We start from the raw sequence: 24,112 nt of genomic DNA, 5'->3' as shown, positions 1-24,112 counted from the left end.
GTCATATGTAGGGTTGAAGCAATACCCTCAAGTGGGCCGGGAAAAGAGATAGAGCGTTGTTGATTCTGCTAAAACAATATTGCATACTGCCATTCACAAATGATAATTGCCTCACTTGACCTTTTGTGGATCTTTTTGAAATTATCTCTTGGTTTGTTAGGTGTTGCTAAATGTATATGCTAGGTCTGTATCTCCCAGTAATATCTCAGCAAATGTGGTTCTGTTAGATGAAGTTAATTGAGACAAACCACCATGAGGCCATAATTATGGTTGGCGGTGATTTTAATGTAAATTTTGAGCTCCCTTCTATCATTAATGATCTGGTAGAGGCCGAGGAGGTGCAATTGGGGAATTTCTTGCCTTACTGCTAAACTTTGACAGTAATCTTTTTCCAATCTTGCTTGTAATGGGCGTACTCGCTCTGACTGCAAGAGATCTCTTACATTTTAAAGAGCAACCTATAGCAATGTTATTGATAATTTACTTTTGGACATTAGGCCTTGGCCGTTATTAGTTTATATGGCAGTGGTGACCTGAGTAGATAGTGACCATAACCCTCTCACTAACTTTTTAAAAGGGGATGTCATTAGAAGGTCTTTGACTGCTCGTGGCACAGCTGCTGCAACTCGATCACCCGCAACAATCATAGAAGAGTTTCATGGCCCTAGGTTGTTTCCAGCCCTAAACTTTATGCTGACCTATATATAGTTGGTTTGTCTACTTTGTGTCTGAAATTTATGTCATCCTTATGTTATCAAAAGCCTACTTAGCTGTTCATCAACTCTTTTTTGGTACCTTATAGAATATTTTTTCCAGCGAAACTGGTGGTGAAAAAGGTTCTTACATGATTCAGAATGGTTGATTCTGCCTGTAAATTGCGATTCCCCTATTAACATGACCAGAGAATCTGGATTTCATTAAAGACAAAGAGGCTAACATTATACATTAATCTTTTAATGCAGTCACAAGCAGCTGCACTTACATCATAAATAGAAAGTTCTAGAATGCAGTGACAACATATGTTCAATAAAAGGCATGAGCAACAACAGAGCTGCCTCTTTTAAATGGAAGGAAGCAAGAAGAGAGTTCGTAAGGTTGTGGTGCAACTTGGGCTAGAGAGCGAAGAAAATACGGAATTCCGGAAAAGGAAACGAAGAGCAGAGGAATCCAGGAAATGAGGACGATCCATTAGGTTGAATTATCTGAAAAGAAGAATGAAAAATTAAAAAGTTTGGAAAAACCTTGGCATCAAAGGCAAAATGCATACGGTAAACAGTAAAGGAACAAGAACAATAAACAGCATATAAATGCAAATAATCAAGAACATATAAATAGATACTCCGTCCGAGGGAGGGGCGGGTGGAATAATGTTAGCCTCCGTGTCTTTAATGAAATCGAAATTCTCTGGCCATGTTAATAGGAGAATCGCAATTTCATTACAAGACAGGAGGCTACATTATGCAGGTTGCTAGCCTTGAAGAACGACATCAGACTTGTGTTCAATAGGTTTACAATAATGACAAGCAAAAGTGGAGGCATTGGAGCAATCAGCAGCTTTAAGGATATCATCTAACTTACCACCAGACCAGAAGGACTTGCTAGCCATAGCACCTCTGAGAGAGTGGGCTTGAAATTTAGAAAGATCAATGCCAGCGAAGTTCATAGCTAACTTGACCCATCTAGCAATGGAACAGGAAGAGACTGGTTTAAAAGGTTTAACAAATTAAATGAGAAGTTGATTAGCATCCTGAGGGTGAAGGTCTCTCATTCTGGAATTGTATTCTTTCATACAATCAACAACACATAGTTTTTTGCAGTAATCAAAACAAGGGTAAAAGATAGTCTGACATGGTCTTAGTTCTCCTAAGGATTTCAAACTTAACACCATACATGTCATAACATCCATTAGAAATATCAAGCGATTTAACATCAGATACCCTACGACAAGAAATCAAACACAAGAGAGTAGCAAGTTTAATGGAAAGACATTTCCTATTAAGAAGAGAATTATCAGGCCATGAAGAAAAAAGGTCTAGGATAAGTTTAACATCCCACAACGATTGGTATTTGGGTCTAGGAGGTCTTCTAAGTATAATACTTTTCAGTACTCTACAAATAATAACATTCTTACCTACCGTCTTATCATTGACAAGAGAATGTCCAGCAGAGATAGCTGATCTGTAACAATTAATGGATCTATAGGAGACCATTGTCGAATAATTCCACGAGGAATTTAACTATGTTAACGATTGGAGCCTCCACAGGATCCAAGTTCCTCTCCATGCACCAACAAAACCATTTTCTCCAAATGGTATTGTACCTGTAATGTGTCCCTGGTGCCCAGGACTCTCCGAGGAGAGTGAGAGCTGATGACGAAAGTCCAGACAACTCGTTAGATTGCCTGACACCTTCCAAGCAAGAAGGTTCAAATTCCCTGAAAGTATTAGGTGGTGATCTTCTCCGTTTGCATTTGAAACCAGACCTTTCGTTGCGGGAATTAGGAAGGGGATGTCGCACGACAGTTCTAAGGTTGTCGGTAACCACGCTTGAGAAGGCCAGAAGGGAGTTATCAGGACCAGGGAGCACTGATCTTGTCTCACTTTTTGATGATCCCTCTGAATCATGGCAAAGGGAGGAAAGGTGTAAGGTTGTAGGTGAGACTAGGGCTGGAGAAAGGCGTTCACCGCAAGAGCGCCTGGGTCCGGCATCCAGCTGCAGTATTTCGGCAGTTGGAAGGTCAATCTGCTTGCAAATAGGTCCACATCGAAGGGGCCCAAGAAATGAAACAGGGAGTTGAAAACGTTCACATTGAGTTTCCAATCGCTGAAGTCTAAAAGGAATCTTGAATTCCAATCTGCAGAAAGATTCGACTTTCCCGGGAGATATTCTGCCTTCAGCAAAATTTTGTGTTCTAAACAAAACATCCAGAGTTTCTTGGCCAAATTGGAGAGGTCTTCTGTTTTGGTCCCGCCAAGGCAGTTGATATAGGAGACTGCCGAGATGTTGTCCATTTTTAGGATAACCGATCTGCCCTGAAGCGAGTGTTTGAAGCTCATTAGGGCGTATAAGAAGGCAGTCAGTTCCAAAAAGTTTATATGGTGGGAGGACTCCGCCAGAGACCAAACGCCACCCGAGTTTTGGTCGAGAAGGCGGGCACCCCAACCATGAAGGCTGGCATCTGAATCCAAGACGAAATCCGTTGTTGAGCCGAAGATGGCTCTTCCATTCCATGGATCCAAATTGTCCAGCCGCCAAGAGAGTTCTGACTTGGCCTGTTGGTCTAGGGTTACATGGTCTCCGTACAAAAGACCAGACCTGAGGGCTTTGGCTTTCCATCTCTGGAGGGCACGGTAATTCAGTTTTCCCAGAAAGATGGCTTGAATAGAGGAAGAAAGTAACCCCAGAATACTGGCTAATTCCCGAAGAGTAAGAGATTGTTGTTTTATAACAAACCTGATCTCTTTCCGAATCTTGGCGATCTTCTTATTTGGAAGAAGGAGGAGGCATTTTGAGTTATCTACGGTGAAACCGAGGAATTCTAGAGATTTGGAGGGGGTAAGAATGGATTTTTCCTGATTTATAAAGAAACCGAGACTCTCTATGATATTCATGGTGATCATGAGGTCTTCCAAAAGTTGAGAATGAAGTTGGGACATAAGGATATCGTCTAGATAGATAATTAGACAAATGCCTCTTTCTCTCAGGAGAGAAGCAATAGTTCTCATGATCTTGGTAAAGCACCAAGGGGCGGATGACAGCCCGAATGGGAGGGCCTGAAATTGAAAAAGGTGATTGTCCCAGATGAATTGAAGGAAGGGTTGGTGTTCTTCTGCCTTAGGGATGGTAAAATAGGCGTCTTTAGATCCAGCTTGACCAGCCAGTCTCCTTGAAGAAGGAGGTCTCTGAGGAGGTGAATGCCCTCCATTTTGAAGTTTCTTTAGATTAGATACTTGTTCACTTCTTGTAGGTTTATAACTGGTCTCCAGCCTTTTTCCTTCTTTTGGACCAAGAAAAGAGTGCTGACGAATTTCTTTAGAGACCTTGGTACTTCGATAATAGCACTGTTTTGAAGCATAGAGGAGATTTCCTCCTTGACAATCTCCTGATATTCCACTGAAAGAATCAAAGGTTTGGGTGTGTGTGTTTGACAGGGGAGATCTATAAAGACTATTTTGAAACCCTAAACTGTCTTGAGAACCCATGGGTCTTGAGTTAAAGATTTCCAAACATGGCAAAAGTGTTTGCGTCTTCCCCCGACCTTGGGAGGGGAAGGAGAGAGAGAGAAAGTCTTACTTGTAGGGTTGCTGTTGGGAGTTCCACGGGAGGAGAAACCTCTGTTGCAGGAACCTCTGCCTCTTTGTGAGTAGAACTGGCGGTTGGAAGGGTAGAAATCTCTGCCTGAAGCTCCTCTGCCTCTGGAGGACGTGAAGGGCCGGAAGTAGCCACGGCTGGAAGAACGGCCCCTTCTTCAAGCCTCTCCAAAAACACTACTATAGAAGACACGCCTCATATTGCTCTGGGCCTTGTCTAAGGCAGTAAAGATGGAAACCTATTTCCCTATAGATTTTATCATGTCCTCGTCGACGAGGAGGCCTCTGGGGTTTTGTGAAGGTTCTTTTTCGGCCAGGTCGCCCAGTTTTGGGTTTATTTTATTGAGGATGGTCTTTCTCCTTTCAATGTTGAGGCCAGAGTTAGCGTTGCCGAGTAAGACGATTGCCCTTTTGCTCTAGCCTTTAATCAGGTTGGTGTCGAGGGGAGTTGGAGCTATAAGAGTCTTCGGCCAAGTCTAAAATCTTGGTAAGGGGGCCGAGAATATCAAGGAGACGATCTTGGCAGTTTTTGAGTGCTGTTTTGAGCCCTTTCCTAGGGTATTTACCTAGTTTAAACCATAAATTTATTAAGATAAGTCTGACCGCTCCAAAAGAGGGGTTTGGGTCACAAGGGGCCTTGAAGCAAGGGAGCACAGCTGGTTCTTCGGTACCGGTGGTGCCAAGTGGTTAGGTCAGCTGGGCTGGGTGCGCAAAGGTGCTTCTTTTGGTTAGGGACAAACATCATGTGGCAAAAATCGAACAGCTGGGCCACTCACGAAGGGGATCTCAGTGATGCTGACGTCCCTCGAAGGCTGTTCGGTCATGGTACAGTGAGAATCCGGATTGGACTCTCGCTGTTGGTGTTTCGTGCAGGGCGTCTGGTACCCTGTGCATTGGTGCTACCCGGCTCAAGTTGGTCATGGTGTTTTCACCCTCGGTGGGGAGACAGATTTGACCTTCCAGAGCACGGTGCCCTTTCCTGGTAGACTGCGGCATCAGTCGAGCAGGGGAGCTATAAGGTGGACCAGACTCTGCTCTTCGGTGCCTGCGGACTGCAGAGGAATAGCTCCTCTACTCCAAGGGGGACTGTAGGTGATTTTCGAAAAGTGCTTGCAAGCTACCCAAAGTTGTGGTGGATTTCCTGCTTGTACGACGAGTCGCTCTATCGCGATTGTCGAGAGAGTTGCGAGCAGGCAGGGTTTCATTCAAAACGTTCAGTTCTTCTTCAGTTATCGCTGGTCAGTGACTCCTCTTGGTTGTCCTTCTCTGGAGCCGTCGAATCTGAGTTCTTGTGTTCAAGGGTGCTCACCTAATTTTCACTGCACTGCACTGTATCAGCACCGCCAGTGGCGAGGACACTTCCATTCTCTGAACCATAGCCGTGTGATATCCAGCCGATACATCTGGGCACGGATACATCGGCCTGGTTCTAGATGTCCTAAATGACGAGGCTCCGCCACGAGGGTGGGCTGATAAGACTTTCATTCAATCCTTAGTGTCTTTCGACCACTTGGGGGCTGATTCAGGGCATGGCCAGTTTGTAGTTTTGTCTGTGAGAACCTGGAAGACTTGGCTTAACTCCAGACCTTCAAGTTTTTTATTGTTCTGCATAGTGCACCCTGCCTTAGGGCTGCAAGGCCTTCTGTTGGGGTGGCAGTGTGTAGCATGAACCCAGTATACTTTTAGTCAACTTTGCATCCGATGCCAAGAAAAAATTGTGTGTGTGTGTGGGGGGGTAACCATGTCAAAAAGGGGCACTTTCCTACACAACCCCCGCCCAAACTAAAGAGGACGAGACTAACCTTTCCCAAGAGACTCTTTATTGTCTAAGTGGAAGAACCTGAAAAGGCCCTCTGCATTGGAATGGTCAGTCCCTGGTCTCTGTTCCACTGTTAAGTCCATTCCCTTCAGGGAAATGTACCACCTCAAAAGTTTTGGGTATTCACCTTTCATCTACATCAGCCATCTGAGAGGTCTGTGGTTGGTTTGGACAACGAAGTGAGTACCAATAGGTATGGGCTCAACTTCTTCAGGGCGAAACCACAGCAAAGGCTTCCATCTGAATGGCATTCCAACTCTGTTCCCTCGAGAGTAACATTCTACTGATGAAAGCAGCAGGCTGGTCATGGCCATCATCGTTGCTCTGGGATAGGACCTCTCCTATCCCTTGCTCAGAGACATCAGTCTGTACAATGAACTGTCAAGAGCAGGGGTCTCCAAACCGGTCCTGGAGGGCCGGATCCATGCCAGATTTTTGGGATATCCCCATTGAGATACATGTAGTTATTTTAAAAATCTGGCATGGATCCGGCCCTCCAGGACCGATTTGGAGACCCCTGGTCTAGAGTAATCTGGAGCTTTGAGAATGGATGCTGAGCACATTGCCTCTTTCAGCATGTCCAAAGCCTTTGGACAACTAACTGTCCAGTTTACCTTTTTAGGCATCTTCTTTGAGGTAAGTTCTGTGAGGGGTGCCACAATATTATAATACCTTTTCGCAAACCTCCTGTAATACCCAGTCAAGCCAAGGAATGCCCTGATTTGGGTCGTAGTGGTTGGAGCTTCCCAGTTCAGGGTTGTCTGGATCTTCGTCTGTAAAGGTTAAACTTGGGCTTCACCTATCAGGTGGCCCAAGTACACACCTGTGCCCTGGCCATTCTGGCATTGCGTTGCAGGGCCTTGAAAACCTTAGAGGTAGATGAGGTGATCCTACCAGATAGAGATATAGAAAGCAATATCATCCAGATATGCTGCACTAAAAGATTCCAACCTAGCAAGGACTTGGTTCACCAACCTTTGGAAGGTGACGGGGGCATTCTTTAAACCAAAGGGCATAACAGTGAACTGGTAATGCCCATATGGTGTTGAGAATGCCTTTTTCTTCTTTGGGTTAGGCCAGTCTGCGAGTACCCTGCTGTTAAGTCAAAGGTACTGAGAAACAGAGCTGCCCCCAATTTGTCTATCAACTCCTCAGCTCTAGGTATAGGGGTATGGGGTGCGCATCTTTCTTGATGACTGCATTGAAACCTAGGTAGTCCACACAAAACCTCTGTTTGGTTTCACACCCTTGGTGTGAAGTTAGTTTGGGGACTAAAACCCCTGGGATACCCCAGGGACTGTCAGAGGGTTCAGTAACCCCTAACTCCAGCACCTTGCTTACTTCAGCTGTAATGCTGTCCTTAACATGGTCAGACTGTCAATAGATTTTGTTTCTGACAGGCATGCTGTCGCGAGTGTCCACACCACAGGCACTCCTGTGTGTCTGTCCAGGGGTTAGGGAGCAGAGCCCAGCATACTGCTCCAGGACTTGCCTGCACTCAGCTTGCTTTTAGGCAGGGATGGTGTTTGAGTAGACCACTCCATCTACTGTCCCATCTTTGGGGCTGCTGGAGAGGAGTTAAAAGAGAGGTTCACTATGTGCTTCCTGATCTTCATCAGTGACAATCAGCATAGTCCTTTCAGCCTTGTCATGGAAATGTTTCAGGTGGGTAACTTGGATGACCATTTTGGGGTTCCTGCTAGTGCCAAGGTCCACCAAGTTGGTGACCTCACTTTTTCCTCTCAAGGATAGGGTAGGAATCACTCTATTAGTCTTGGGGCACTAGGTGCCACAGGCTCCAATACCCATGGCTGGGTTCAAACTGGAATGGCATGGTGAGCAAAAAAAACGATGGATTTAGACCCAGGTCTCTGTACTGGGGTGAATGTATGCCATTGTTCTGCATTCCGTCCATCAACTGTTTGCATTTGCCACCCCGAGTGGGACGGGTATGCTCAGACGTGAGTCCTGTGCTCTCCATGCCACTGGAATCAAGCTATCCAGGCTGATGAGGGCTGAAAGCCTGAAACCGGTCCTTGGATGCTTGTTTCCAGTCCAGGGAGGACCTGGCTTGGCAGTTCGGGCTGGACTGTTCCCATGGGGCACAGGGTCAAGACTGATTTGCATATGGCTGGGTTCAAACTGGAATGGCATGGTGAGCAAAAAAACAATGGATTTAGTCCCAGATCTCTGTACTGGGGTGAATGTATGACATTGTTCTGCATTCTGTCCATCAACTTTTGTTTTTGCACTGGTTGGAACTCACCAGTGCAGTTTTTTTTTTATCTTTTCAGAGTTTTTGAAGCTCTTGGCAGGCAGCTAGGTTTTTGGATGCTTTGCCCATGTACTCTACCATCCCCGAATGCAGGCCTGGTACATAGTCTACAATATCTTGTGTACCATCTTTGAGAGGTCTCTCCCAACCTTCCTTAACTAGACAAAGTTGTCCCCTCACATGATTTCCAAACAGAAGTTTAAAGAGAGAAAAATCTACTCCCTTCTGTGGCACTTCTCCGTAAGCTAAAAGCAGGTATGGCAAAAGGACATCCCATCTCCTTGTGAGTTTTTCAGGGAGTCCCATGATCATGCCTTTTATGGTTTTGTTGAATCTTTCAACAAAGCCTATTTGTTTGTGGGTGATATGGGGAAGTGAACTTGTAAGTCACTCCACATTCAGTCCACATGTGTTTCGGGTAACCAGATACAAAGTTTGTTTCTCTGTCGGACACCACCTCTTTAGGTAAACCCACTCTGGTAAAGATGCCAATGATGGCCCTAGCCACTGCAGGAGCAGTAGTTGTCCTAAAGGGTATTGCTTTAGGGTACATGGTAGCATGATTCACTACTACCAGCATCAATGTGTTCCCTGTTGCAGTCATATGGTCAAGGGGAACAACAGTGTCAATCCCTACCCTTTTGAAGGGTGCCCCAACTACTGGAAGTGGAATTAAGGGGGCCTTTGGGTGGCCACCTGCTTTGCTCCTGGCTTGGCAGGTAGCACTGGAGGTGCAAAACCCCTTCACCTTCCGAGACATGTTTGGGCAGTAGGAATGGCTGACTAGCCTACTCCATGTCTTACTCTAGCCAAGATGCACAGCTAGATGGAAGTCATGCACCAATGTGAGGAGAAACCCTGAACTGCTGAGGCACTACCACTTCTGCTGGCACCAGGTTTGGTGTATCTGGCCTCAGTGTGCAGGAGCTCTTCCTCCCAATAGTTCATGCGGCAGCCACTGACATCTCCCTTTTCCTGTACAGCAGCTTGCTGTCTCAGGATTTCAAGAGTAGATCTGATCTTCTGCCCTTTACACAGCTCTTCCCTAGAGGGTCCCCTGGGCCTAGGAACTCTGTTGTGTAAGGCTCAAGTTCTTGGTGCTCGGTTCCCTCTGAGGCTGACCGGTTGTCTCCCTGAGGAGAAGGTACCTGAGATTGTAGCTGTTTAGAAGTTGATTTCCTAGACTTCTCTCCTTTTCTCTTGGAGGGTAGGGCCATAGTTTCAGGTTCCAATACCTCATTTTCAACCTGGACCTTGCACTGTGCTCTGGTTTTTATGCACACCCATTCGGGGATTCCCAGCATGGCTGCATGGAACCTAAGCTCCACCTCAGTCTAAGCTGAGGACTCCACATCATTCCCTAGCAGACATTCAACCAGAACTGCAGAGGATACCACTACCTGTTTCAGACCAGTTACCCGTTCCCACTCTTAGGGCACCATAGCCATGGAATGAGCCTTAGTAACTTTATCAACATTGGTGACTGTATACGTTTGTTAAGCCAGATATTGTCCTGGAGTGAGCATGACCTGAAAATAAGAGTACAAACATATTAGTGTAATAAACCATGACATGTGAGGAAATAATTTACACACTTCTATCTATAGCATATTAGTGGTTGTGGTGAACGCCGCCATCTTAGCCTGGATCTCACTGAGCAGGTGGAGTGGACTTCAGTTTGACTAGCTCTATTCACAGAGCAATGTTCATGGATATCCTGAGTTACCTTTCTTTTTAACCACATTACCATGTTCAAGAAGGCCAGCACTGTCATCAGATGTCTAACCTGCATGTTATGTCATAGAACTGGCTGTCTATAAATCTAGCTGGTTACTTCTCAAACAGGTTTTGCTTTCCTCCGGCTGTGTTCTAATCCTTGTATGATCTTCCGTGAGTTTCTGTGTGGTTATTCAGTGATAAGTTCATAAGGTTATTAAATGGACAATGTAAATACTAAATTGATGCTTAAATGGAATGAAACGTGCAATGTTTATTCAAATTATATAATGTTTTGCTTGGTAATAAGTGGTTTTTTTCCTTTTTAAAGGATCAAAGTAACAATGAAATTCTAATTGGTGTTGTATCGGGTGGTATAATTATTTATAAGAACAGGGTACGAATGAACAACTTCCCTTGGTAAGGATAACATTTACATATTTTAATTTGATTATGAAATTGTGGTTAATGTGGCCTGCTCTTGTGTGTGTTTATTTATGTTTATATATGTGTATGTACATGTATATAGTAATTCATTAAACATTTAGTTCATAACTAAATAAGATGTACAAATCAGTAAACCAGATTCAACCCTAAATAGTTATTTGAAAGTCATGTGCTAAATATGTCCTCAATATTTTCTTTAAGGTTAAGTTAAACATATTCCACCCACAAAGGAGGATTACAGTAATATAAAATCATTCATAATTTCAAATATACACTTTATCATATTTTCGTTATTAAAATGCATTTAAATATGAGCAGATCGTTTGTAAATAAAAGATAAAATGGTGACTTAAAAGACAACAGTTGCCAAGCTCTAACATTCTTAATAATGAATTTGAATAATTTCTGGTATTCTACAGTACTGCACTTTGTTGCCACTCGAGACAAAAGTAGGTGTTAGTTGGACCAGAGAAGTGCTAGCCGACTTGCAGAGGTCGACTGCCTTTATGCAATTCATAAAACAGTATAATTTCATCATAGGCAAATATCTCTTCTTCCTATGCCTAAACATGACGAAAGAACACATATGCATTAATGGATCTGTGATGAGATGTCTCAGAAGCAGGCTGCACCGGAGTTGTCTATTTCAGTGGCAGTATGTCTCCGGTTGCTGCCTTTGAGAAATGCATGCTCTAGGAAGTATGCAACACTTTTTCCAAGCTGACACTTGCTAGCTCATCGCAGAAACTGTTTGTGTGTATGTCCCTAAAATGTTGCTTCAATCGTACAATCATCTCTGTTATGATCCAAATACATTGGCCAAGCCTCAGAAGGAGAAATCATGTAAATTGGAGTTATTATTGCCCAAAGCTAAGGTCAGTATTTACGGTTGCCACTTACCCACTACTCTCTTTATCCATAAATCATCCACTCTAGCTTTCACTATGTGAATGTATGGTCTTGCATAAATACAAAGTAGTGAAAGCTAGAGTGGAAATGAATAATGTGCCCCTGGAACTAACCGAATCTGTTGCATACCTGGGTGTTACTTTGAGCAAACGCTTGAATTGGAAGCCACGGCTAGATCTATTAGTCTTAAGGCATAATCAACTTGCAGGAGCCCTCCTAAAAGAATTCCGGTTGTACCAAACCAGTAGGACCGGCTCTATCTATTTACCAAGGGAAGGTTAGAGCCTCAAAAATTTACGGGCGGATCTTTGGGGGTTCGAAAATTTGGTACCATTAGTCTTAGCCCAGAACAAGTTCCTGAGGGCATTGACCAGCCTTCCTCAATCCTCTCCTCTTCGGCCCCTACTTTTGGATCTAGGAAGTATTTCCTTTGAGGAGGTTGCGAGTTTTAGACCATTTGCTTATTGGCGAAGACTTTGGACAACTCCGGAGTTAGCACCTTTTGCCAAAGCTGTTAAGTCCATTAGGGAAGCAGATAAATCAAACAAAATTTCTTGGCTACAAAAGATTAAGGCATTGTTGTCTGAAATGGGCCTCACTCACCTGTGGGAGAACCCAGAGGGGAATTTCTTTCCATCTAAAAGAGATCTTAAAGCCTTATATAGGGACAAGGTCTATGTAAAGTCGTTGTCCTCGGTTATTAGTGGTTCCCTCATAGGCCTCTTTCTTGAATATAAGTGCGAGCATAAGCTGAAGGCCTATTGGGATATTATCACACGTTCTGGTGATAGAAAACTTTTCCACCAATTTAGAGTGGGAACACCCCCCCCCCCCCCCTAAAGTAATTTACTAACAAGCATTTACAATGCAATGGTCTCTGCATTATTAAAGGTAGAGCTATTGGCATTGCTCATGACATTTTTTTTTTAAAATCATAAATAAATGGCATTTCCATTTACATTGCCAATAGCTTAATCGTTAAATAGGTGGCATTGTCATTTACGCGCGGTCAGGGGTAGGTGCTGCCCCGGAGGAGAAGCAGCGGCTGAGGAGGAAGCGCTGCGAGCGGCAGGGCCAGTCGCAGAAGAACGCGCAGTATCGGCAGCCACCTCCGGGACTCGGGTGAGTGCGGAGCGGGAGGGAGGCGGGCCGGGAGCCGGGGCAGGTAATGGCGGGGACGGCCGTTGCTCCCGAAGAGAGGGGAGCCGAGGGCTGAGCACGTAATCCTCTGTGCTATCCAAGAAGTATCTGCTCCCAGGGCACTAGTCCTAAACAAGAAAAAAAAATGGCGGCCGCAAAGCTCTGCAAATTTCGGATTCGGGGGCGTGTTTTGCGTTCTGAGTGACGGATGACGTCGCAGTCCAAAGAACGCAAAAAAACACGCCCCCGAATCCGAAAGAGACGGGGCTTTATTGGAGTGACTCCTTTCTCCTCCAATGGCTGGCCTCCGTTTAGGAAGCCAGGCAATGGAGGAGAATGGAATAGAGGCAGGTTCCAAGCCCCCTAACTCCAAATCATAAAATCTTCGGGACTCCGCCCTCACTGCTTCGCAGTGCAACGGTCTCTCGACCTAAAAAAATACACTGGAAGTGATGTGTTGTCAAGACATGCATTCCATGAATATCATTCTGTAACGAGCTCTGAAGTTCTGTGAACAATGCAACATATGATATGTTGCAAAGTTTAATAAACGAGATGTTCCATTAGCTCACTAGGAAAAAACACATGAGGAATGAAGTGTTGCCCTAATTTGTGTCCGGTGGAAGTCCTAATGTAAAGAGCTCTGAAAATCCTCAGCCAAGTGCAGCATAATATATGTGCGATGTGCAACAAACGGTATGGTCCATCAGACCGACTAATAAAAAATAACTGGAGATGAGGTGTTGCCAAGATAAAAGAAAAGCCCTGTGAATATCACGAACAGAGCTTGGAAAATACTTTACACAGTGCAATTTATGGCACGTTCCACTAGCCCACAAAGCAAAAACAGAACGTAGTGTACATGGTGCAACTTACGGCATCTTCCACTAGCCTGCAACGCAAAAACACAGGACCAAGTGTAACCAGCACATGCACTCTGTGCATACCTTCCTGTATAGAGCTCTGAAGACTCTGTGCAAGGTGCAACAAATGGCATTTTGCAATCCTGGATGTTAAACCACCACCACAATCTCAGCCCTCGAAAGACCAAGTTGCTTCTAATGTCCCATACCAACTACTCCCTTCCATCCAACAATGACAACCTAGTAGCATTCATCCCACGAATCATAAAATGTGCAATCCCTAGTCTTCCACCGTACAAAAACCTCAACCTGCAATCACACATAGATACACTAGCTAAGCGAGCACAGCACCATTTACTGAGAGTTACTAAACATGGCTGATCAAAGCTGGACTACAGCAGTTCCATACTCTGTTACAACCAAAACCAACCTAGCTCCTCTCTAGGCAACTTACCATGGGGCGGCCAGACTCATTTCAAGGGCAATGAAATACGATCACAAAGCTCCCCTGCTAATCCACCTTAACTGGCTCCTATTTCAAGTAAGGAGCAAATGCAAACTATCCTGCCGCACCCACAAAGTTCTCCACAATGGAACTCCGCGCTACCTTGCTCGCACACCACACTGCTCAACGGGTTCATGGACCCTTAGAAGCTGAAAAACTCTAATCCTGGAGACCCTTCATTCAAAAGAAAGAAAAAAACTCCCAAAAACTTTTTTCTCAGGAAGCAACCCAAGGGCTGGAACTCATTTCTGCTATCAATCAAATGTTCGCCTGCTTCAAAACCTTTAAACAAGACTTCCGGTGCTACTTTCTGTCGCAGCTCCACCCCTTGTTCCTGGCAGGACACATCTGATTGACTTTAATGTAGTATCAAAGTTTTTACTCCAGCCTTGAGACTTGTAACAGTTCTTTCATGTTAAGCGCCCGACACCTTGCAAGGTCTGGTTCGCGCTATATAAAACAATTAAATAGATTAACACTAAATAAATAAAGTGCAACATATGAAATGTTTCACTAGGCCACTTTGAAAGATGTGTTGCCAGTGCCCAGGACAGGTACTCTTTTGAATCATCATGTAAAGGACAGTGAGCATCCTGTGCAAAGTGCAACGTATAGCGTGGTGCAAAGTGCAACATATGTTCTGCTGCACTGGACTACAAAAAACAAACTGGAGATGCAATGTAGCCAAGATCAAGATGTGTGGATTGCGAATGGGCCGAGTGCGACCAACCATGTAAAGCCCCCTGCCATTTCCGGGTAAAGTGCCACACGAGGCACGTCACTAGCGGCGTGCAGCCCCACCACCGTGGGAGCCACTCGCTGTGGCTGTAAAAGGCGCAGCATTTGATCACACCGGACACAAAGTGACACCGCACCCTGAATATTTCGGATTGACTCGTACAAGCTTCTGCGCCTCCCCTGCAGGCAACTCTGCGTGCAGCTCAAACCTCGGGAGCGGGCCCGGGTTCCCAATCGTGCCTTTAATTGCCTTCATTATATCCACTTATGTCAGGGGAGACATATAGGAAGGCATCCTTCGCCGAGGCCTTCACGTATTGCTTATTTTGATTCCTGCATTGCGGGTGAGGCAGTGCGTGCGGATGTTATTGATGAGAGCCATCCCTGAGCTTGACATCAAATTAGTGGCCTTCATGTATGGAATATGGCGCGGAATGTCTAACACGGTTAAAGCTGGTGGGAGGCGACCTTTGGATTCATCAATGAGGCGCCGCATCCAGGGCAGAGGGAAGGAGAGGCTAAGTCAGAACTTGAAGCCTTCTCATTATCAGCCATACCTGACGGACACGCGGAAAGCCTCCTGCACTTCCGCTCATCAATACAGCCGGCCTCGTTGTCAGTAATTTGCAATAAGTGTCTGCGCCATTTCTGTGAGGACCCAGGAATCATTATTGGCTGCAGACCTGCACTGCTCCTAAGCGGCAGCTGCAGAGGAAGCGCTGCGAGCGGCAGGGCCAGGAGCAGAAGAACGCGCAGTTCCGGCAGCCACTCTCTCTCCGGGACTCGGGTGAGTGCGGAGCGGGAGGCGGGCCGGGAGCCGGGGCAGGTAATGGTAGGGGCGGCCGTTGCTCCTGAAGAGAGGGGAGCCGAGGGCTGAGCACGTAATCCTCTGTGCTATCCAAGAAGTAGCTGCTCCCAGGGCACTAGTCCTAAACAAATGGCGGCCGGAAAGCTCTGCAAATTTCGGATTCGGGCGTGTTTTTGGCATTCTGAGTGACGGGTGACGTCACAGGTGGAAAGAACGCCAAACACACGCCCCCGAATCCGAAAGAGACGGGGCTTTATTGGAGTGACTCCCTTCTCCTCCAATGGCTGGCCTCCGTTTAGGAAGCCAGCCAATGGAGGAGAGAGGCGGGTTCAAAGCCCCCTAACTCCAAAACATAAATTCTTCGGGACTCCGCCCCTCACTGCTTTGCAGTGAGAGCTACGGTCCCTCGACCTAAAAAGTGGCGGGATGACCAGGATATAAAATGTGACTCTTGTTTAACTGAGGATGAGACTCTATCACATTTCCTGTTTGTGTGCCCTGCATACAAGGGCCCTTGTCTGAAATTGCTCAAGCCGGTTTGTTCAAACTTTGGAACTAGATTTGGTCAAATGGCACTGGGTATTTTAAAAATGGAAACTTCTGAAGTCCTAGTTGTTTCTATGACTAAGTTTCTGAGCTGGACTTGGGCCCTTAGAAGGAAAAATCTACAAGGTATTATGTAATCTATCTTCTTATGCATTGGTGTACTCCAGTTTCCCCCTCGTCATTCAGTTCAATATTGAAGACTGTAACCAAGCCTTGTGTAATTATGCATTATTAGCTTTTGACCCTTAATTCTCCCTTTTAAACCTAATCATTGTTTTAACAGTCTTGGGATTTTATTTGACATGTTTTTTTTTTTTAACTATATATTCTTGTATGAAATGTTGTGCCTTTTTTATATTATGTTTTATTCGTCTTAATGTGTCTTTTATGATTTTTTATGATCAAATAAAGACAGAAATTGAATTGAAAAAAAAAGACCAACAGTTCCTTCTGCATCAGATTAAAACAATCTGCATAGATGGCACAGCTGCAGTCGTTCCCAGTTTTCCCGTTTGTTCCATCATATCTGTTGCTACAGCGATCTGCTTCCAAAACATGGAGACAAGGTGATCCAATTCATTCCCATTTCTGATGATAGACTGTCTAGGCTTCAGGATCAAAAAGCAAAGGATGAGGGGCAGGACTGCATATAGGTACATCTGGCAGCCTCTGAATGCTTCCTAAGTGAGCCTTGTCTCAAAAAACTGATTGTCGGTATTTTTACGAGCAGTAAATAATTTTAACTGACCAGTGTACGATTAGATTGGTTATTAAAATTCTAATTCAGAGTGGGTAGTGATCCGACATACTTCATAAATATTAATGAGGTAAGTCGCATACTGCAACCTACTTGGTGGCCTTTACAAGGATTCTGGCCTGCTAAGATCAGCAGATCACAGCGTCTGTAATTGCCTTTAAATAAAGTACAATTTTTACATGCAGTTGTGTTCCATGAGGGAAATGTGGCTTTATTTAAAGAATAAAAAATAAAAAAAAGTGTATTTATTTTAAAGTTAGCAACTTTTCATTGGTCTCCTTCATTAATTCAAGGAAACTGTTATTCTTGAAGGCCACCACTGCCCTAGTGTCATTTGCTCAGAAATTAGGGAAGCGGTCTCCGTCAGAAATGTTAAAGATCTATCAGGCCAAATGTATTAGTGTTCCGAGTTATGGCTCTGGGGGCACGTTGACATCGGATATGGTCTACGGACCAGTGTGAGTTAACACGAGGCCTTGTTCAGGACTGTCTGACACTTAATAACATGGATAAGATCAGATGGCTAGCCTTCGTGAAAACATTCTTTGCCGACCTAGGCCTTGAGGGATATTTCACTAACCCACTAACTATATCTGAGATGCCGAGAAAAGTACTAAAAAAGCAATGCTTAATGCACTTAGGGCAGCTACGTCTTGTCAATGAGATAGGAAAAAGTTCAGTCCAGCACTTGTTATCTATTCAAACTTTCTTTACTGTACAACCGTATTTAACATACAATCTGAACCCGTATGAAAAATTTCTGCTGACTCGTTTTAGATTTAATATTTTCCATCATCTAATTCCCTTCCCTCAACGGAATGGTTGGTATATGAAATTATCTGCTTGCCAGTGTGACACTATTTCTTCACAATCCTCAATCCAGATACTATTTTTCTGCAAATTTTACATAACACCATGCAGACGATGGATTGTCCTCTTATTGAGATCTATAGGTTTACGAGGCTGTCGTCCAGCTTTTCTAGTGCTCCAATTCTTGGAAAATGAACTATATGCTAAATCTATAGCCTGTTTTTTGAAGTTTTGTGTTAATCATCGTCCCAATCTTGGTTAATCACTGGCCCATAGATATTTTAACTTGATCGTACATGTTTTTATCCACCTGATGCCTAAATAATTGATGAATTCGCAAATGTATTTTATGGTTTGTATTGATTGTATTTATTGTAAGATACTGTCTTTTATATCTACTTTTATGGTTTTTCTACAAATTATGGAAACCGAATAAAGATAATTTGATTTGATACATTGGTCTCCTGGATCACTGCCTACGCACCAATTTCTTTTTTACATTCAAAACGAAGAAGAAACCTATGTGAACCCCCTTCTTTTTGCAAACAACTTATCACCAGTCTGTAATCCAGTTGCAAAGCAATGAAACATTTTAATCCCGAAACACCGATACATCACATTCGAATGTGCAATTTGAAAGGAGCACCTATAACATCCCCCATCCAAAATTACGGGACGTTCTCCCTTCCTAAACCCATTTTAAGAGTCAGTACTGGTTTGCAGACTGATGAAATATGTTGAGAAATAAAAAAAATGTGGATCAAACTGCAAATTGTATTATAAAGATTTTTAGTCTTTCAATAACTATCAGAACTACTTATCAACTTATGTAAAGTCACTATGTAAGAATAAGAAACCAGTGTCACCTTCCAATACCAGACTGTACTCCTATGCAATTTAGCATTGGGAAATGAAGTTTAGTGTTGCCAAACATTTTTCTGATCTTTTAAGAAAAAGAATAATCTGGGATTGTCCTTAAACACATCCCTGTCTCGATGCTCTAATGATTGGGAATCCTTTTTATATACTTCAACGGTATGAAAGGCAGACTACCCAAACTATTCGAATGAAGAACCCTGGCATAGGGATCCAGAAATCATTTTTATTCTTCTGAAATCCTTTTAATAAGCCATCTATGACTGATTTAAAATGGAAAACACTAAAAAAATAGTGAGGTTGTTTCAATCAATTCACATTTTGCGGCCAAACCATGCCATAAAGAAAATCTATATATTGCCATTTTGCTCTCTTAATCTCCACCTGGGCACTGACAAGAATTAACTTAATCCATTTGTCTATAAGATTTAAAAGAAGGTTACCATAAACTTTAGTGAATTAAGAAAATTTCAGTTGATTTTCTGATTCTGGGAGGTCGCTAGTGCCAAGTACTAGGTATTATGTATAGTGTATCATTATTTATACACAAGATGCCGACATAGTGCTTCTAAATGTGGCAGTGATACTGAAGTGGTAAAATAATGCCAAACTATAGACAATACAATCAAAGATGCCCGTCCATATTACAAATAGTGGGACACACCTGTCAGGAGATCTCAGACTGAATTGCCTCGGTAGAATTGCGCACCGAGCACCCGAGAAGGATGTTTCAGCTCTGCAAACACAGGGAAGAGAGCATGAGGGGATAGGTAAAGACTTGATGCTGAAGGTCGAGGGCCAAGAAAACCGAGTTAGGCGGAATAATCTACACTTTCTTGGAATCCCCGAGAGAGCAGAGAGCCGAGAGAGCAGAGGGGAATGACCCAAGGGGATACATGACATCTCTTCTTAAAGAACCCCCCCCAAAACAGCAGCATACACCTGCAAAATATCCAAGAGCAATGCTGGTCTATTTTGGAAATTTTCTTTTACATGAAGCTATTTTCAATCTTGCACGGCCAACAAGCAAAAGAGAGCATAAAGGCTTCATGTTCTTTAGCAGTCCAGACTACGCTTATGCGACTGTGGAACGAAGATGGAGGATGAGACAACTATTTATTCCCTTTGAAAAAAGTGGTGCTACCGTATATCTCCAGAATCCGGCGATCATCTTTAATGGAATCACTAGACATTTCACTAGCGAAATCCAGGCACAAGCATATTTAAAGGAAATCACAGTCTCAGGGAAAGTCAAACCTAGAAAATAGACAGATCAAATAGACATAAGTCATAAATCAGCCTATCCAAACAGCTTTGAACAAAACCAGAAGATCAATATGAGAATGGAAGAGGAGGGGGGAGCAAAAGACTGATAAGCAAATATATTATCAATACTAATGTGTATATATGCAAGATCTTTTGAAAACATGGAATGCAGAGAATACTTCCACTCCTCGTGGCAGATACTTGGTCGGGGCAGGAGCTGCCTGAGGCTCACTGATTACCCGTGGGTGGTAGAGGGGGGTGGGTGGGGTCTAGGAATAACTCGGGGGAAGGGGGTAGGGGTAGGGCATACAGGCACAGAATCAGGGTAGAAACCATAGCTAGAGGTATAGTTAGGACCGCTGTCCTAGATTCTAAACAGGTAGCTGACAGGACTTTAAAAAAAACTGGGTGTATTAGATGGAGCAAAGGTTTAAATGTGGACAAGGTAGAATCTATCTGCACGAATGTCTAGATTAAAAATATTGACCATCAATATCTGTGGCTTCAACGATCCAAAAAAAAGACAAAGAACGGCAATAGATCTCAAATCAATCTGGGCAGAATTTTTTTGTCTCCAAGAAACACATGTGGAGGGATCCCAAACACATATTTTGAAAACCCTCGGATATAGAGTACTCACAGCCAAAACCCAGACGAATAAAATTCGAGGGGTGACTATTTTGGCACGTGGAGGGGGCTCGAATTTACGAGAGCAACCAATGATAAATTTGGTCGATGGGCTATTACGGAATTCCTATATGGTGTGGGGAAAAAATTAACTATCTGCACGGTGTATGGGTGTGTCACAGATGATCCAGATCTCTTAGTATTCTTGTCCAACGAACTAGCACACTGGTCAGTCCCAATGATTGTATGTGACGATTTTAATCTAAACCTACCAGCGGACTGGTCAACCGGGCACAATTTCACTTATCAAGGTAGGAAACCAAAAGTATTTAGAGCCCTCGAGGAACTCTGCAACACACATGGGATATCTGACTGCTGGAAGATGAAATTTTCAAACAATCCCGGCTATACTTTTTTTTCCTACCGACACTCCAAGTTTGCCAGATTGGATTATATATTTGCTTCACAAACTATCATAATCAAATGTTCTCTAGATCGATTACCGAAGGTTCAATCCGATCATAATCCTTTAATTGTTAGTATTGACACAGGGAAGATACAACCTAATCACAGTAGTTGGACGTTCGAAAGGGCCTTATTGGTTAACGAAAAATACTGCCAGCTCATAGAAAACGGTATTTCAGCATTTCTAGAGTATAATCTGGATAGTGCTCTGCTGGAAGTGGTTTGGGACACACTCAAGGCAGGAATTAGGGGAGAAACTCTTAGATTCTCAATTAAAAGCAACCAAGAGGCAAAAAAGAACTTAAAAACTCTGCAGGACAATCTAGCAAGAAAGGTAGAAGATCTGGTTAGAGCAGTTCAGGGGGGCACTAATATCGAAGGGGCTGTTGGAGATGTTGCCATCTCAAGAAACAAAATAGTAGATACCTTCAACATTAAAGCATTTGCAAAGCAACTCTGAATAAAAAGAATATTTATGAATTAAGCGAGCAGGAGGGACATCAACTAGCAGTCAGAATAAGATCAAAGAGATTAGAGACCCTATTAATGGCCTTACACAAGACCCCAAAGAGATCAGGGATGCATTCCAGAGGTATTATACCGATCTATACACAGAGACATACAAAAGCCAGTCCCAAACGAAGGAATATTTGGATTCAGTTAGGGGGACTCAACTACTTCAAACGACCAAGACAGTCTGGCAGAGGTACCACAATGGGTAGAAATCTTCCTCTCAATAACCAGCCTTGCAAATGGTAAGGCAGTCTGCCTAGATGGAATTCCCACAGAATTTTATGCTAGATTTAGCAAGCAATTGAAAGGTATTTTAACTAATTTGATGACTCATGTTTTCCGGGGAGGGCGGCCACCAGAATCCTGGGCTCGGGCTAAAAGTACTGTATTTCCCAAGAAGAATAATGACCCCCACAGATCTAAGGGCTTATCACCCAATTACCTTAATAAATAATGATTCCAAAATATATTCTAAATTGCTAGCTAGTAGACTCGCACCAGTAATCCATAAAATCGTTTCAGTTAGGCAACATGGATTTGTTCCAGGCAGATCAACTACCGATCATATTCAGAGGGTGATCACACTCTTTGACATAGCAGAAGTAACAGGAGACCCTATGGCGATGATATTGCTAGATGCGGAAAAGGCTTTCGATAGGGTCTCCTGGCATTATCTATGGATCGCTATGTCAAAGATTGTTATCGGGGAAAAATTCATCAACGCTGTTCGTATGATGTATGTTAACCCGGATGCAGTCGTTATGATAAACTGGGGAAAATTCAGACAATATCAAAGTGACCAGAGGGACAAGGCAGGGATGTCCTTGTTCGCCTCTACTGTTCGCTATATGTATAGATCCGTTCATCCGTAGGCTGGAAACCAACTTAGCCATAACACCAATGAAGACTCCCAATGGTGAAACGAAGACCCTGGCATACGCGGATGACATTGCTATAGTCACAGCCAATCCAAATGAAACAGTCAACCTAATGGAAGAAGAAGCAAATAACTGTGGAAACATTTCCGGTTACAAATTAAATCAACATAAAACTCAAATCATAATCGACAACAAAAGCAATTTCTGCGATAATAGGGTAGTTGATAATGCAGTATATTTGGGAGTTAATATTACCTCAAAATTGAATAATCTGGTCAAAATTAATTTTAATCCACCATTGAAACAAACAGAAAAGAGCTTGAGTAGATTGCATAATCTACATCTAACTATTATCGGAAGATGCAATCTAATCAAAATGCTTTTTTCCCCTAAATTCTTATCTTTTTTCAGAACTATTTGCTTAGATTTTGACCCACTAATCTTTAAAGAAGTTGACGGTATTTTCTCTCATTTTATTTGGGGCTATAGTAGATCACGTAGAGCCTATAGATTCATCACTTTACCAAAAGAAAGAGGAGGTCTCGCCTTACCTAATTTTAAAGCCTATTGGTGGGCCACAATACTCAAATATAGCAGAGCACTATTAACTCCAAGTAGAGACCCCGATCAAGAGAGGGGGGTCCCAACTCCGCAGGAACTTATCCTTGGTGAAGAAATGGGAGAACATCTGTGGCGATTGACTTATGATTGTCATTTTAAAAAAGTACGCTTGAAAATGTAAATGTAAATGTGCTGGACTTGTAAAGCGCACAGCTGCCCGTAAGCGTCCCGGCGCTTGCTTAGGGAACCCGTCCTGGTATTCCCCTGTGAGAAACCACGGCAGGGTGTCCACAAGGTGAAAGCCAGGCATCCCGCCGCGAGGGGCCGTAGTGGAGATTAAGCAAGCTATTGCCCAGAGTCGCAGAGTGTGACCCCGTGAGTTGAGTAACACTAAAAGGAATCTATATTGCATGGAACCAAGTACGTAAAATTCTTGGGATTGGAAGGTTCTCCTATTACATGACCCTCAATAGAAATAATAACCTCCCAGAGATTTTTACGGACACATGTATGTTGCGGTGGGTCAGGATGGGTATCACGTAATTTGGTTTATTTTATAACGAAGCTGGTTTTAGCTCATTTGAAGGTTTAAAAAACAAATTTGGTCTAGATTATCGAGACTTTTTCAAATACCTGCAAATTAGAGATTTTATAATGAAAAAAGGGGGCGGCTGTACCGCCTTTGAGAAAATCCAGAAAATCGACACAATAGTTCAAAATAATAGAGTCAAAATTGGGGAAATTTATAATAGCTTAATTGCCTGTTTACCTGACGATCTGGATAAACACACCCATAAATGGCAGAACAAATTAGCAATATCAGAGACCTTAATCCAGAGGGCACTTGAACTTTCACATTCGCTATTAATGTCAACAAAATTACAAGCTCAATTTTATAAAACCTTTTTCCAATTATATTATACACCCAATAGAATAGCCAAATGGAGTACGGGTAAAAGGACACAATGTCCCAGATGTGCGATGCCCGAAGTAGATCTCATACATATGTTCGCCACTTGCAGAACACTTAGCAATCTTTGAAACAAGAATAGAGATATCAACTGCTGAAATAATACTGGGGGTAGATGGTAATACTCGACCTGACATAATGAAGGGACTTTTGTTTATTTCGATGGCAGTGTTTAGAATATGTATGGCATCGGTCTGGTTAGACCCTCACCCCCCAACATTTCAGCAATGGCGGGCACGATTGCTAGCAACATATCGCATGGAGATCGCTATATACAGCAGGAAGGGTAGGAACAAGAAAAAGAAAGGATTGG

The 24,112-nt window shown here is 43.3% G+C and overlaps 1 protein-coding gene across 1 annotated transcript in view; it reads left to right on the top strand.

The window, feature by feature from the left end:
- Window positions 1–24,112, top strand: part of PTPN4 (protein tyrosine phosphatase non-receptor type 4) — a 1,255,365-nt gene that overhangs the window by 402,150 nt on the left and 829,103 nt on the right. The window contains exon 10 of the mRNA XM_086957111.1: window positions 10,452–10,540. Within this exon, the coding sequence (XP_086813237.1) occupies window positions 10,452–10,540 (89 nt within the window). The remainder of the gene's footprint in view (window positions 1–10,451; window positions 10,541–24,112) is intronic.

Source organism: Lissotriton vulgaris, chromosome 2_1, assembly GCF_964263255.1.
Source record: "Lissotriton vulgaris chromosome 2_1, aLisVul1.2, whole genome shotgun sequence".
NCBI classification, from domain to species: domain Eukaryota; kingdom Metazoa; phylum Chordata; class Amphibia; order Caudata; family Salamandridae; genus Lissotriton; species Lissotriton vulgaris.
This window is presented reverse-complemented; position numbering and strand designations above follow the sequence as displayed.